Below are 16,878 nucleotides of genomic sequence, written 5' to 3'. Positions count from 1 at the left end.
CTTGATTCTTATTTCAAAGCAGGATTACCGAAAGCAAGCGCGTCGACATCGAACATTAATATCACTCCATAACGAGTGAGTCTGCATATATCATCCGAAGACGAATAAGAAATATATGATGTTTGTGTTTTTATATAACGGACTTTCGGCTTTAACAGACACCCTGTTACCCGCATTAGTCTGTTATATTGAGGTTCTACAGTACTCTTTTGTCTTCTTTTGACATTATTACATACAGAACAGTGGCGAAGTCTCTATAGTATAGCCTCAACATTATAATATCTTGGTTGCGGACTGCTTAGTGGTAATCGATAAATCAATTTATTATTACGACAAATTTATGATACTATAAAATTCTTAATCAATCTACAAAAATATTTGTATGAAGATAACTAAGGCCACATTTCGGAGAAATAAGGATTCGTACCTATCTATACAAAAATAATCATTTTCTTTTTTGGCTCTGTCTTCAAGCAAAGCACAGTACATCTCCCTATCCTGGACCCGTTGTATCAGATTACGCCGCCTGACGCCTTGTAGGTTACGTAGTCAACAGAATCTCTTTCTGCCTACACCTTTGTTGGCTACATTTCCTCGCATTATGAAGTAAAGTAAATCATATTATGTCTCATTGCAGAGAAAATATTTCCAAAGTATGCGGCCTTTCTACACTAAAAAATAGTAGTTATTGGCTTATCTTACAAACATCACATTTGTACGCCGATACAACCAGCGATTGATCATAAGGTTTGCTATTCTTTATTTTTAAATAATCATTCACTTCCTTTCAAGAGGCAGTCTTCGCCACTGGTATATAATATATAATAAAAGAGTAGTTCATGTTACAATAGAGGAATGTTGATATCAATAACAAGGTAATAAACTTTGTTATCAACCTCATATAACTAAGGAATATTGGTTTCTGAGAAACTGAAGTATAAATACATACATACATTTTACCTTTCCTCAGTAAAATTACAGTAAAACCTTAAATCTGCCATTTAAAGAGAACAACCAATAATGAATGCTACAATAAATGGAAACAAAATTCAATCTACATTAGGCACATATTGTAATACTCATATGATATACTATTATGACAATGTCACGAAAATCAATACATACATACATATTATAGTCACAATTAAAATTCAGATTGGCAGATTTAGATTTCACAAATTTGTATTACATAACCACACTTTTTAATTGCACGAACAATGCCATCTATAGTCAGACTGCGGCACTAAATTACGAGTTCTGATGGTAGCGTTAGTTATTGCTTTACTTCAAATGAAATGCGGTAACTTGTTTGCACTAAATGAAGATTTTCTAAATTCAGTTTCATGCCGCGGCCTGACTATAAGTGGCATTGTACACAAAGCACCACACTGAGGATCTAAAGATACAGATTCATCACATTCCAACATATTTATTGTTATAGATACACATACCAAAATAATTTTAATTTGTGTAAATGCATATAAAAGCGGTAGATTTATAAGGCATTTTTTTCAATGGATGGTATATCTGTCCAAATCACAAGCCTATATATAATATTACAATATTTCCTTTGTCAAAAATATTAAGGCATTTTATAAAAAAATTATATCATCATATTAGCCAAATAATATTATAACATACAAACACATTTATTTAAATTAAAGCGGGCGTTTCTTGTCGTTATTTGTAGTGCAATTTCATCAAATATTATAATTCAATATAAATTTGACAAATCGATCACAAAAAAATTAAATAATAATGTAATCAAGATAACTATTACGTATTACAATAAATTACGATGATGTGCAGTCATCTAACACCCAAGAAATAAAATACAATGCATCAATACAACAAAAACAAATTCTTACAATATCTATAATTAATAGGGATGTATTTTACATATTATGTAGTAATATCTTTGGCAATCTACTCAAATTGTATTTTCAACAATTCAATCATATTTAACAATAATGTATGTAATATTATGTAATGCGATTAGATGAATTCTAAAAATAAAACAGACGTAATTATCGTGTTATAAAAATAAGGCAGCATAAAGCAATAAGATTACGTTAACTGTAATCTCATGATTTAAAAAAATATATTTGAAGCATATATACCAAATAACTACCTGTGTTACTTATGACCGTATCATTTACTTTCACTTTACCTCCGGATTCGCACTTAACCACGATACCATCTCACGTCTCGTAAGTTGTAGTGGTAGAGCGTCCGTCTGTAAAGCAGTGGGTTACGCATTCGTTAAATTCACAAGTTGTATTTGCTAGCACGTTTGGCTGTGAACCGAAAGATTTGATGCTAACTCCATTTTCTATTTTCGAATCGGGTATGACGGTTTTTTACTACACATCATCCAGATTACTTTCTACCAGTGAAATTGCTGCGCCACGCATAAAAAGTTTCGCCGTGTCGATTATTATTATTTTATAATCGAGTAACGTTTAGCTACGTAGCAACTTAACATTCCAATAATACATTAAAAATTATTTCGATAATTTGGACATCAGTATTTCTTTATATAAGAATACAATAAACATCTTGGCATTACGTCGCTGTAGGATTGGTTTTCCGAATAGACCAAATGTTCAGGAGACGTAAAACAAATTTCATAATCCTATATTTAAATACATGGAGATATTTAAATTGTTATTTTTACAGCATATGAATGATGTATTCATTACCATTATAAAGTAATTTAAAGAAAGGGTGGTTCTAGTCCAATTAGATACAAAAAAACATTCTGCATTTAAAGGTTGATTTCGACAAAAATGGTTATTCAGGAGACCAATCCTATAGCGACGATTATATGACCAATAAAACAAATGCCAAAAACTACACGTGGAAATATTTCAGCATTAAAAGGGTAATCTTCGGAAAGGGTCATCAGCAAACACACTATATGTGGTAGGTAATTAATACTGCACAAGTAATACTGACAGTTACTGGTAATATGTCCCATTCGCTTGAAGCTTTGACAGAAACACAGAATGTCATATTTGTCACATTGTCGCCCATAGAACAACATTTACCAGAGGAAGAATTAATAGTTCTTTCGATTACATATACATTGCACAAACATAGATCAGTCATTATATTTTTATCCATAACATTTATTGCTTGAGATGTTTACCCGATGTTCGAATCACAGATGTCATTTGATCAACTTCTGTTTGGAGAACATTTGCGATTGATCCAGTTTAAGCTGCTCCAGTTGCAATTGCCTTCTTATGGAACCGAGCTGCGTCAAAATATTCTCCTGTTTACCATCATCCGTGAAGTTGTTCCTCAAGATATTCTTCTGAACTGCCGGCACCTGCCATTTCTGTTCTAAATTCTTCATGGCTTCGCTGTTAAGGCTTGTGGTCATCGCGCCGTCTCCGTCAGTTCTCTCATTCTTGGAAACCTCTCTCATCACAGGGATCGGTAAAGAATCATCAAAATTACCCTCAAAGGCACTGTTTCTTCTCAAACTTTTCGTATCAATCATATCTGTAATATTTTTACTCAAAAAGGCCGGCTCGTAACTTGGTCTAACGTTATTAGCTCTTGTATAATTACCAACATTTATTCTAGAATTTCTTCCATCGTATAATTTAGTATCACCTGAATCGTCACTGTAAATTGGCCTTTTGATAGGCCGTGTCGGTTCCTGTGTAAACCTTTGAACGGGATACGAAATTGGATTCGATTCAACGACATTATAATTTTTGACAGGTATCGATTGTGCGAAGACTGAATCATCTGGAATATTTGTGGAGTAAGGTAACCTATTGCTCGTTGGATCTTGTCCGACGTATGGGTTATTCCGTCTAATATTATAGCCCATCATGTCGCTTTGGCTGTTGTTACTTCTGGCTTTGGGCGGAGGGGAATAGTAGAATGGAAGGCGGGTTCTCTCGGCCTCTGGTAGTTGTTTCGTTACGACAGTGTGCGTTCTAGGGACAGGGTCAGATCGTGACGTTCTAGTTGTTCTGATTTCATTGACGGGATTCGTTCGAGCGTTTCGCACCATTTTCTTTTCGTTGTCTATGTCACCTTGCAGCTTTACTCTTCTCCGTTCAAATTCATTGGCATCTTTACGCATCTGAAATCACAATAAATCATCATTACTATAAAATGTTTTGCTTTAACTTTATCACAATGGCAACAGGTAAATAAATTACGATTTTAATTCCTAAGTACACTTTTTTACAAGGAATGTTTATTACTCATTAGACTAACGAATTGACTCCTAGTTTTGGACCTGAACAAAAAAGCCTTCAATCAAATTATTACATTATTCTGTTTGAAAATTAATATGCATACATACTGCAGAAGATAAAATAATATATTAGAGACTGCTGTGTTGCTACTGTTAAAAATCGAGAGTAAACCAAAAAATATATAAGATATCTATTAATCAACCTGGTGGCACACTAAAGAGTTTTCCCTCATATTTTCTTAGTTAAAATGTCACTCCATACTATTGTAAATTGCATTTGGACAAGTAACAAATTGCTGTTTGTATTTAATAGCATAATATTTTTGTTTCGTTTATTTATTATCTATTAAAATAATGAATAAATTCAGGCAACCTTTATTATAAACATAAATGTCAAACTAGCAACATTGACATGGAACGCTGTACGTGATCGTGCTCGATCACAACTTCAAGTCAATCTGTCACTCCAATCATTAAATCATATCGAACTAATATAGAAATTGTTTTTTTCTACCCACAACTCAAACAAATATCCCGAAACTATTCAAACTGACATTTTGCAATTGCAAGTCTGCTGACGTAATTTGTTAGAATTTCATTTTCAACTCATCAAAACTCCCAACAGTAAAAGTTAGTCCGTGACGTGGTTAAAATATTTTTGATGAAGCATTGGTGAAAAATACATCAGCCAATCTAGGGATTGCAATACCGGTATTTTAAAACCGGTATTCCAGTATTTATCAATACCGAAATACCGGTTTTAAAAATCCAATACCGGAATTTTCAGTATTAAGAAAGCACACTCGTTTACGTTTTTGAAAATGAATTATAAGTTATGTGCTGCTAAAATTCAAATATATGTATTGAGTGAATCCAACAGAGGTGAAAAAATAATAAAACAAATTTCATGAAATATATTTATATAAGTAATTGTCGCGATGAATTACCATAATATTATTTCGAAATAAAAAACATCCGTGACAATAATGTTCAATTATTCTACAATTATTGTTGACTGTACAATCCACTAGCTCTACAATTATGATCAAAACATATTTTTAAATGTCAACATAATATAGCTATATTTATCGATAAGCACTTACTTCTGTTTTTTTAATATTTAAGAAATACCGGTATTCAATAAGAAATACCGAAAAACCGGTATTGAAATTTTCATTCGGTATTGCAATCCTTAGGCCAGTGGTCGGCAAACCGCGGCTCGCGAGCCACGTGCGGCTCTTTGGCCCCTTGAGTGAGGCTCTACCACAAATGCCCTGTGCCCTATTTGACATGGCTACAAAGAAGGATGACGAAAACCGTGAATTTTAAGTTGAATGGAACGAGACTATCGCGTTTATTCAAAACTTGAAATTGAACTACCGACTGTATTATTTGTCGGGAAAAATTGGCGCATAACAAATTTGGAGGGACACTTTACAACTGAACACGCGTCATTTAGCACTAAATATCCTGTCGGTGATTCAAGGAAGAAAGCAGTTGAGGAACTTTAGAAGAGTCAAGAAAAATCAAGTTCTGTATTTAATTACTGAATACAATCTTCCAACAATATTAATATTGCATGTTTTGTGGTTAGTAAAGCGATTTCTAAGATAGAAAATCAAGAGTAAATTGAGAAGTCGTCTTATTGATGAGAACCTGGAATCGTGCTTAAAATTAAAAACATCAACATATAAACCTGACTTACCCAAACTTTGCAAGGAGATGCAAGGCCATTATTCACATTGAGTGTTTGTCAGTCATTGTCATGATTTAATTCTATTGATACCGCGCGAGTGGAGAACTACAAGGTTCTAAGTGTTTGTCCTTGACGAAACAAAAGTAACAATGTGGCGGCTTAGAATACTACTTCATTGTTGAGTTTGTTTTTTCAAGGACGAACACTTAGAACCTTGTAGTATTAGGCTCGCGACCTTACTTACAATTAAATTTTTATCAATAAATAAGATGATTATTAAGTATGATATCAAGTTTTATTCAGTCTATAGTTTAATTAAGACTTAAATCTTTAATTAAAGTTTATAAATTAATAAACAGTGTACCTACATATTATATAATTTCAGTTTAAGATATTTGGCTCTCTAAAGAAATCTCGATCGTTGTACTGTTGATATTTGGCTCTTTTGACTAATGAGTTCGCCGACCACTGCCCTAGGCCAATCCAATAAAATTGTTATGTATTTCATTTTACTACTCTGTAAAGTTGAAAATTGTAATCAACCACAATGTGCTTTTCGTATAATATAAAAATCTAAGCATGGACATATTGAGAATATTTAATTTAAAAATGCTTACTCTAATGGCTAACTGCTTCTGCTTATCGATCTCACTATCTTGTGACATCTTGAGCACTTTCAATTGTTCTTCTAATCTCCTAGTTTCAGCCTCTTCAAGTAATCTGAAAATAAAATAACATTCAAATTACAGGCGGCCCTCGACTTTCGCACGTAATTGGTTCCTGAAAATGTGTTAGATAAAGTTAACGAGGCGTATTAGTAATCAGGTATTTTCTTTGTAAACTTGTCAAGAGAGAGTTGACTACCACCCTTTTACATATTTGAGAAGATGACTAGGAGCAGAGGAGAGAGGAGTGACTGCATGAAAGCCCACACTTTTTACATTAACAAAAAACTAAATTTTAAGAAATGTACGAAATAGTGAATTGTGCGAAAGTAGAACGTTCGAAAGTTGAGGGCTCCCTGTATAAAATAGACTTCTACAGATGATGCAAAACAGAAATTAAGTAAGTTTTGGATGAGTAAAATTTATGTCTTTAATCCATTGGAGACAATCGACACCAATTTGACATCGCCTTGACCAAGTAATTCCGGATAATCAATTTGACACCGCTTGTTGTTGGTAAAAATATTTTATTTTTAGATATTTCTTAACCCGGCCGGTGCCGATGTCACACACCTTGTACAAATCGGCCAAATTCGCAATGCGCATGTGTATAAATCGATGCCACCGCGTCCATATTTATCATACGGGACTGATTTTTTCACGTAAATTTGGCCTGATTTGTCCTTCTCCTGCCACCTATGACATATTTTAAAAGCATTGGTTCTAAATATAAAATAATCACCAAAGTTTCGAACCAATTCGTACGGCCAAGTTTTGCCGGTCGACAGAAATCAGTTTGAACTGCGCGCCGCGACTGCGCAGTATACGACAGACTTTCAACCGAGCGGGCCATTGCGCGGGATTGTATTTATCGCATACAAGTTGAATATTTACCGCAATCGTTGATAAATACTTTTTTTGCTGTCTGGTGTACTTATCACATTAAAACTGGCATGATTAACTATTGAACGTATGATTTTATTTTATCGCGATTTTTAAAATACTTTTTGTACTGTCTACCGTGTCCCATTTTAGTGAATGTGAAAATTAATACTGATATCAATAACTATGGTGTGTGAGTTTAATGGTTTCTGTGATTTGGCGTTTCTTAATACTGTAGTTAAACATTTTAAAAACATTTCATAGTTTTATAGTGCGTAAATATGGAGGAAGAAAATGTGCGTACTAATGAGGAATTGGACTCAGATTATGACATGTCGGAAGAGGAATTGGAACAACATGAGACTGATCATGATGTTGAGGATACGGACTCTGACGAGCCAATTGAATTTTTGCGGTCATGGAGAACTGGTCCGTATATTCCAATAGTTCACGAATTCAATGATTGTCGATCTGGCGTGACATCGAACGACTTGGACGAATCCTCTCTCGAATGTCTTTTCTTTGAACATTTTTTGAATAAAAATATAATGTCGGAAATAGTGAACCAAACGAATACATTTTTTAACCATTCGTACAGTGCGGGAGACCTCGGACCGAAATCGCGGTCACACAATTGGACAGACACGTCAGTGCCGGAGTTGTATACATTTTTTGCCGTATCAATGCTGATGACTCGAAATAAGCACACGTCGATAGAGGAACATTGGAGTACCGATCCTTACCTGCATGCAGACATTTTTGGGAAAATAATGGCTAGAAATCGATACCAACTTATTTTACAAATGCTTCATTTTTCTGATCCTAGTGTGACTGCCTCAAATGATAGACTAGCTAAAATTAGATTACTGTTAGAACACAAAAGAACAATTTTTAGGGAAACGATGATACCGTATCAGAATCTTTGCATAGATGAGAGCATAATCGTGTTTAAGGGTAGATTAATTTTTAAACAATTCATTCCTTCCAAAAGACATCGATTTGGAATAAAAATGTTTGTGATGTGTGACGTAATGACAGGATATATTATTGACTTTATAATTTATTGTGGGGAAGGGACTGACATACAAGACAATGAAAATCTCGGTATTCCCGGTGCGGTAGTGACAACGCTAATGAAAGACTATATCGGGAAAGGTCACACCTTATGGTGTGATAACTGGTATTCGAGTCCGGCGCTCTTTAAATACCTTCACTCTCACAAAACGAATGCTTGCGGTACAGTGAGAAAAAATCGTAAAGATATGCCAGAGTTCAGCAAACTGAAAAAGGGAGATACCGAGGCTAAGTACAATAGTCCACTTTTGGCTCTGAAATGGCACGATAGGAGGGATGTTCACATGCTATCCACCCTCCACAATGCATCATTTGGACCAACGGGAAAAGTGAACTATAGAACTGGCGAAAACATTGAAAAACCAAAATGTGTTATAGATTATAACAAAAATATGGGTACGGTAGATAAGTCCGACATGATGCTTAGCAACTTGTCGTGTATGAGAAAATCGATCAAGTGGTATAAAAAGGTCGCATTCCACATGATCGACTTATATTTATTAAATGCTTTTTATTTATATAAATTTATTAAATCTGACAAAAAAACATTGGGCGATTTTCAACTCTGTGTAATAAAACAACTAGTGGACAAATATTGTGTGAGAATTTCAAATGCACCCCTGCCTAAGCCGACAGCGTCAACTAGCGATAATCCCGTACGATTATTGCCCAAAAGTGCAACGGGACATTTGCCAGAATACATTTTACCGACACAAAATACCGATAAGCCTAGAAGAAGATGTTTCGTATGCGGGAATTCTAAAAAAAATCCGAAAAAAACAAAACTCTCTCGCTATATGTGCCCAACGTGTGATGTTGCGTTATGTCTGTCACCTTGCTTTAAAATATATCACACATCTAAAGAATTTTAAAATAGGTTTATTATTGTATTTGTTTTTTTTTTTAATATGTGAGTTCGTGTTAATTTATCAATAATATTCAATAAGTGAAGTGTTTGTGTAGTTTAAATATATTAAAAGGGTCCCCTTTATATTTGTTTACGACTCAACCCGAAGACATTAATATGTGATTTATCGATATGCACTTGAAAATTAGTAACGCTCGATTCGTGGGAACGTATGCACAAGTGTCGAAATATTACACACCGCGCAGAGCTCTAACTAGTTGCTACAAAATGGCGACTTGCGGTAAGTTCTTTCAAATTTGGATAGCATTCGTTTGTTCGAGTGTTTCTGATATTATAACTGATTTTTTACGGTTTTTTAGTGTGTCGAAATTATCTTAATGGCTTTGGGTTCTCGACTGGAGCTGTGACATATTTTTTATTGCTTTTTTTAGTATAGAACAAAGACGATAATGAAATTCATGCGTAGTTATGGTGCGTCATACGATTTTTGAGGCAGGTGCCGGGTTAAAACACTACACATTTAAAAATATCAGTAAAGTGTTTCAATACCTAGACAAGTACTGAAAAAATATTTAAATTAATCATAATCATAAAAGTTATTACTCTAATATATTATAGTAAACTTATTAATTAACCTTTTCCACTCGAGATTTTTTTTATAGGTAGGTACATACCACCCACTCGAGACTTTTTTCCGTACAAAGCATAATTTCAATATAAAACATTTAATTGATGACAAAAATGTAAAAAAGAAAAATTTTTTTTTATTCTGTAAAATAGATTTATAATGAATATACTGTACTTATTTTTAGTTTATTTATAATTCTTCATTGTGTGGTATTTCACAAAGCAATCTCCAATATGTAATCCTGGCTTATCACAGAATCGTAATGAAATAGCGGTATGTAGAGAAGTGGCTATGTAAATCGTCCAAACATATAGTTATGAGTCATGACTGTAAATATGATACAAATGAATTGCCTTCAAATACACTTGTAATATAAGCGGCTGTCTCGTAAATTTCCTAAATTAGTTTCGGGCTCATAACAACTCATTCCCAGTGCGGTACACATTATCAAAAGATTTCTCAAAAAATAATAAATCGATACGTAATAATTTTCATTTGACTCATTAGAGTATTTCACATTATGTAGGTTCCGAATCGGCATAATATACTAGTAAGTATTGTCATCAAACACAGTCTATTCAAATATAAAACTGTAAACTATACGAGACGCCCCTGCGCAAGCGAGAACCAATAAAAAATATAAACACACTTCAAAATCATGCGTGACAAACACTTCACTCTAGTCTGGGAACGTTCAATAAATAAAATTTATGTGACAAAAAAACATTGCTTGCAAAGCGACGACCTACGAATAAAAAGAGAAGATTCCGATAAAAATACTATGTTGAAATTACGCACGCAGTATTCTTTTGCCGACTTCTTTCTCAGATAAATGTAATAACCTATTATTATTCATTCTAACTTGATTGAAATCGCATTATAAAAAATTCTGAAAATATTACAAAAAATGATTTTATAAGCGTGCCGCCGCTACGGCGGCACTCGAGTAATACGGGAAACTTGTAATGCCGCCGATATGGCGGCACTCGAGTGTTAAGGGTTAAATTTAATACAAAATTTAATCTGGCTGTTGGTCCACTTTTTTCTCCTTTTCTGTCTGTCGCAATGGGTTAAAAGATATCTTCATGGAGAGTTGAATAAACATGTACTCATAATAATTATTATGTAGTGAGAACGTCAGCCATAAAGAGGTTTTAAAAAAAAAAATATTTCTAATATTACTTACACCTACGTACTCTGTGGCATTCTATTCAGTGAAGGCGTTGTCAAACATTAATATGTGTATAGTGAATTACACCAAGATTGTAGTTTTCTCTTCAAAAAAATTATGTGCTCTAATGCGTACATACGGCATTTGAATTTAAAGAATTGCTTCTATCTCTCAATAAAAGATTAGATGGTCTTAAGTGACGATAATACCATTTTATTAGACGTCAAAAGTAATATAGCGAAACGCATACAGTATGGAAGGAAATGACAATTTTAATTGTGTCGTATATCATAATCATCAAATAGTTTTCTAATGTATTCGATTCAAATGGTAGACAATTCGAGAGCGCACAAATCAAAGCGAAAACGTTAAAAAATCAACAAAACCGAATTTAAATATAAATTGTGTATTATCCGAGAGATCTCAGCATAATAATAATATTAGATTAAATACCATTGGAAGAATAAAATATAGTAGATATAACTTACTTTTCTCTGGCTTTTCTTTCTTCTCTAATCCGCTGCTGTTCATCAATCTGTTTCTTTAACTCTTGCTGATAGGTCATTCTTTTGGCAGCAGTTTCCTACAAAAACAAATATTGTTTTTCAAAGAGACAGGATACAATGTTTTCAAAGATACTTTACAGTTGAGCTTTACAACGCCTGTACACTTGCATGGATTCACTTGCACGAAGTGTATATTTTAAACTATCACGATAATAACTGTTTACACGTAAAAGTGCTAACTGTCTCGCCAATCTCATTCTTCAAGAGTAAGCGAGACGGGATGGTGTCATTGTATGGTATTATTTAACAGGTCGTGAAAATCGTTTAAACTCAAAACGAGTGTCTGCATGGTTCGATACTATCGATCTATTGCGCAGGTGCAGATATCGCACAGTCCAATTGTCACATGAAAATTCAGAAGCTTCATGCGTGCAATCTTGCAAATTGCTCGATAATACATGTCGACATGTGCATTTTTTTGTTATGGCCGTGATAATACATACTGTCACCAGCAAATCCATGCACGTATAAACGGGGCATTATGTTATATAAAAAATCACATTTAAATATGTTGAGCAAGCAGGAAGTAGATGTCTACCTGTTCCATCTGCACATTCCTCTGTTTGATGGCATCAGCGTCGAATAAGGAGGGCATGTAGGTGTGCCTCAAATCTTGCAGAAGTTTTGCTCGCGGGCTATCCTTACGAAACAGGTTTTGTCCAACACCTGTAAAGTAGAGAATTGTATTTACATTAATAATTTGCAACACAATAATATGTAACTGCATATACAGACACACACATCTCAAATGCGAGCTGACATGACAGAAACCTAATGTCCATTAAGGGGTCCCTCTGAAGCAAAAACCACACCAACAGACTAGCAAATAGGACGACTGATATCGACCCTCTGGCTCAATTATGAAAATATGTAATTTTGAATCTTTTTTCTCGAATTGTAGGTAGCAAGAAGATTTTCTATTTTAGCCTAACACAACTCGACGATTGGGGTGTCAGATTGGCTTAAAACTGTGAGATTCCAAATACGGCCATGAATCCTGTCATTATCAAATTGGACATTTACAATTTGATTTATATCAAAAGTCACCTAACTTTATCAATTATTTTAACAGACAATAATTATAACATATATAACCAAAATAATAAATACTAGTAAAAACAATTAGTAATTTGCTACTCGTCCAAATATAATTTTTTAATAGTGATTTTGGAACAAATTTGCTTTTGTTAATTCAACTTTAATTGAGTCATTTCACATTGACAGCTGTTTCAGGCAAACCCATCTTCGGAACAGAGAACTGTAAATTTGAAATTTGAAAAATAAACTGACACTCAAATAAAGGAATCGTTTACTTTATTTTAATTGGGTTGTGAAAGAAAACCAATGATAGGATACTCTCAAAATAGTTTGACAGGTTCTTACAGTGTAGTACTAGCATATCGAGTATATAGATAGAAAGAATTAAACGACATTACAATAATTAATTTGTGACAGATTGACGGAAAGGTATAAAGAAGTATGGTGTCGGAAAGGAAACACGATTTTGAAAATGATATGCCTATCTGTTAAAATGTCAATTTCGATGAAAATAAGCTTGATTCAAATTAAAGAGATTTCGGGAGTGAATAAATCCAAGTATAAGTGTTTTAAAAAATGTTGATAGGTGGCACTGCCACCTGGTAAATTTTTATAGTAAATAATATCGATGTAATCTCATAACACAATAAATAAGTTAAACAATTACCACTGAACGGATCGAAATATTCATTTGCATATTCCAGCTGACCATTATTGTTGTATTTGCTTTTATCGGCAACGGATGGAGGCACAATGAGGTTGTTCTGTGTCCCGATGTTGACTTTCTCAACCAGCATTCTCCAGTCGGTGGGCGGAACGTTTCCGTTCACCGAAGGCCTCGGAGACAGCTCGCGTTCGGCTTTAGTTATCAAAGCATTGCTTGATCTGCGCTCTAGCTCCAACTAAACATGAAAAACACCATTTTTATATAAAGAGTTAAGAGCCTACAAGAGTGAGATACTTTTAAATAATTTTAGTTAAGTATTTATTTAACTTTGAGGGGACAGTCGACATCATAAAAATTCATATTTAGATTAATAAGAGTGGTATGCATTACACTTCTAAAAGTATAACTCTATATTATGTTAGAATTTTTTAATTATTCCAATAGTTTAACTATCCTTTATAAACCATATTTACACAGGTACAGTTGAACCTCAATATAACAGACCTCGATATAGCGAACTTCGGATATAATGCAGAAAATATCCGGTCAAATATGACGATTGTTAAAAACATTGTGTTAACGTTATACATGTTTAACGGCCCACATGCTCAGCGTAGGTCAAAATGAAGCTTTTATGGTATTTTCAGAGCATAACCCTGGACATTTCTTAAACGTTGTAGATAATCTATTTATATAATTTTGAAGCCTTATTATCCTTTATATTTATTTTAAAGATTTGATGACTGCATATAGTATTTTTATTACATAAAATAGTATTCTTTTAAACCTCTCGCTCTAATGTTTTAGAATATAGTCATATTTCAGTACGTCCATGTGCAGTGGTGTTAAGATTTTTTAGATTTATTAATTTTTAAACGCATTTACAAAACCATTAGTAAAATTAATGTTAACATTATATAGTGACATATTTGCGATAACAAATTATATTTTATAATATTTGTGATCCCAAATTTGACAAGAATTAGGCATTTTATTATTCAAAAAATGGGGATGATTAACACATTTGAAGATAATTCTAAAGACTAGCTGAGCCAGCTGGCTCTCGCCAGTCTGTCTCGCTAGGTCTTGCAGACAGCTTGGCGTCCTAATGAAATGATATTGGATTTTAATAAAATTGTGAAGTATGCAGAGACGGCGCCGTTTGACATGTCGCTGATTTGTTACTTTTACAATTTGCAAGTCGTTACTGTAGATATAAATTTGGCGTCATATGTATAGTCTATTATGGATTTTGGCCTTCAGGATGTCATCTGATACCATCCCAGGCTGCTAGACCTAGCATAATACCTGATAATTTGATTGCGATTGAATATAATGTAATAGAAGAAGGTTAGCCATATAAAAAATAAATTTAAACTATTAAGTTATTTTGTTTCATTGTCTAAAAAAATGCTTGCAGCCATAGAATAATATTTAAAAAAATTTAAATTTGAATTAAAATTTTAGCGATAATATGTTTCACGCTGCGGGACGTTCATATCGAAACAAATGTTGATTAAAGAAGAAACATATAGATCTGAGAGGAAGTAATTATTAGGTTGGAAAAGAATTCGTCCAGCAGTGTATTGATCTAAACTGATTATGATGATGGCATTATAAATAGGTAGATTATGTATATTATATAGCGATTATTCATAGGACCAAAAAGAGTAGAATCGGCTTAGAGAAGCCTTCATCCAGCAGTGGATTGACCTGGTCTAATGATGATAACGATGAAATGAATATATTATATTGAAATATTTGATAAATGCAGCAATGTATATATGAAACAGGAATGGAATTAGTTTTGAGAGGCCTTCATCGAGCAGTGGATTGATCCTGGTTCATGATAATAATGACGATATAAATGGGTAGGTAAATTTTAATATCACCAATTTTAATAGATATAGCAGTTCATATGACCAATAGGATTATTGATACAACCTTCATCAAGTAGTGGAATGCGAATAAGCATAGTGATACATATTAATTCTTCTATATAACCACGCGAATGGAAATAATGGATAATAGACGTCGACGACTCAGTGTGATTAGGGTATGAAATTATCATAATTCACTATTTTATTTGCTTATACGCACACATGCATTTTACTTATATTATGTAATAAAATATTTACAATATAAAATGAAATAATATTATATACGTTGTGTAATAATTACCTATAGTAAATGTCATTTTTAATAATTTACCTCCCTAAAAATAATTATGTTTACGTTGTCTTTGAATATAAAAGTTTGAATAAAAATATTTTAGTCTATGTTTGTTATTGTGAATTATTGTGAAGCTGATAAAATAAATGACAGTCGGATAAATGTCGAAAAATGCAATTAATAAGATTCTGCGGTACAGTTCTGTTATGAGGTATTCAGCGGAAAACACATTTTGAAAATAGCCGATATGTTAGGTTTGGTTAGGTTAACCTAACAAATAATCCAGTATATCAGCTATTTTCAAAATGTGTTTTTCGCTGTATTGCTCATAACCGAACTGTACCAGTATGGACCTAATAGGTTAACCGAGTGGCTAACATCCATTTATCGTAAACATAAGAAAATCTGTAGTAAATGTGCCGCAGAGGTGGACATGAGATTTTACAACTTTCTTTTTAGACCAAACCAAACCTTACCTGGAGAGTGGAAATAGTTAGTTTTATCACCACATTTCATAATTGGTGAAAGAGAATAATTGACCTCAATACTTATAATAAATAAATTTACTTCAGTGGGTCCAATTTCAAACAGTTTGTAAAATGTAACACTGATCGGTACTATCAAACATAATTGAAAAACGTGAGCAGAATAGTGCATAATATTATTATTTTAAATAACTTAATAATTTGAAAGTCAAGACAACGTACCTATCACAAAATATGTTATATATTAAATCCATTACAATTTTAATTCAAATACCATCGTTATACATTAATATATACATATCTACGTACTCACCGTAATTAATATATTACCAGATAAATAGAATTAGGTTGGAGAGAACTTCATCTAACAGTAGATTGATCCAGGATGATGGTGATAATAATAATGAATTGAATAGGTACCTAGGTAAATATTATCACAAATTTGATAACATAATTTGTGAACGAAAGGAATGGAATTACTTTGCTTGAACAGTTTGATGAAGGTTTGGATTGATTCAGGTTTTTGAAACCCACAATGACTGAGTGGCTAACATGTCGGCTTATAATGTCGTGGACCTGACAAATACATATATTGTTTTTCACGGTCTAAAAATATAATATCAGATATGAATGTGACCGTAAATAATATACGTCAAGTGTTGCACTAAAATAATGTCATAATGACCAGACAACCAGAATGATGTTTTAAACCAGGAGCATATGCACTTACCTGTCGTATAACTT

At 33.3% G+C, this 16,878-nt stretch overlaps 1 protein-coding gene across 6 annotated transcripts in view; it reads right to left on the bottom strand.

Moving 5' to 3' along the window:
* Window positions 1-459: 459 nt before the first annotated feature.
* The window catches only part of LOC147075014 (uncharacterized), a 56,483-nt gene continuing 40,064 nt past the window's right edge, over window positions 460-16,878 (bottom strand). For all 6 annotated transcript variants that reach the window (XM_085943224.1, XM_085943226.1, XM_085943227.1 and 3 more), the window contains 5 exons: window positions 13,478-13,712; window positions 12,311-12,438; window positions 11,695-11,789; window positions 6,536-6,638; window positions 460-4,105 (listed from right to left, as the gene is read on the bottom strand). In XM_085943224.1, the coding sequence (XP_085799350.1) occupies window positions 3,173-4,105; window positions 6,536-6,638; window positions 11,695-11,789; window positions 12,311-12,438; window positions 13,478-13,712 (1,494 nt within the window). In that variant the 3' untranslated portion in view covers window positions 460-3,172. The remainder of the gene's footprint in view (window positions 4,106-6,535; window positions 6,639-11,694; window positions 11,790-12,310; window positions 12,439-13,477; window positions 13,713-16,878) is intronic.

The sequence above is a fragment of the Rhyacophila brunnea genome, unplaced genomic scaffold (assembly GCF_057557595.1).
Source record: "Rhyacophila brunnea isolate RB1 unplaced genomic scaffold, BYU_Rbru_1.0 scaffold_15, whole genome shotgun sequence".
Classification (NCBI taxonomy): domain Eukaryota; kingdom Metazoa; phylum Arthropoda; class Insecta; order Trichoptera; family Rhyacophilidae; genus Rhyacophila; species Rhyacophila brunnea.
This window is presented reverse-complemented; position numbering and strand designations above follow the sequence as displayed.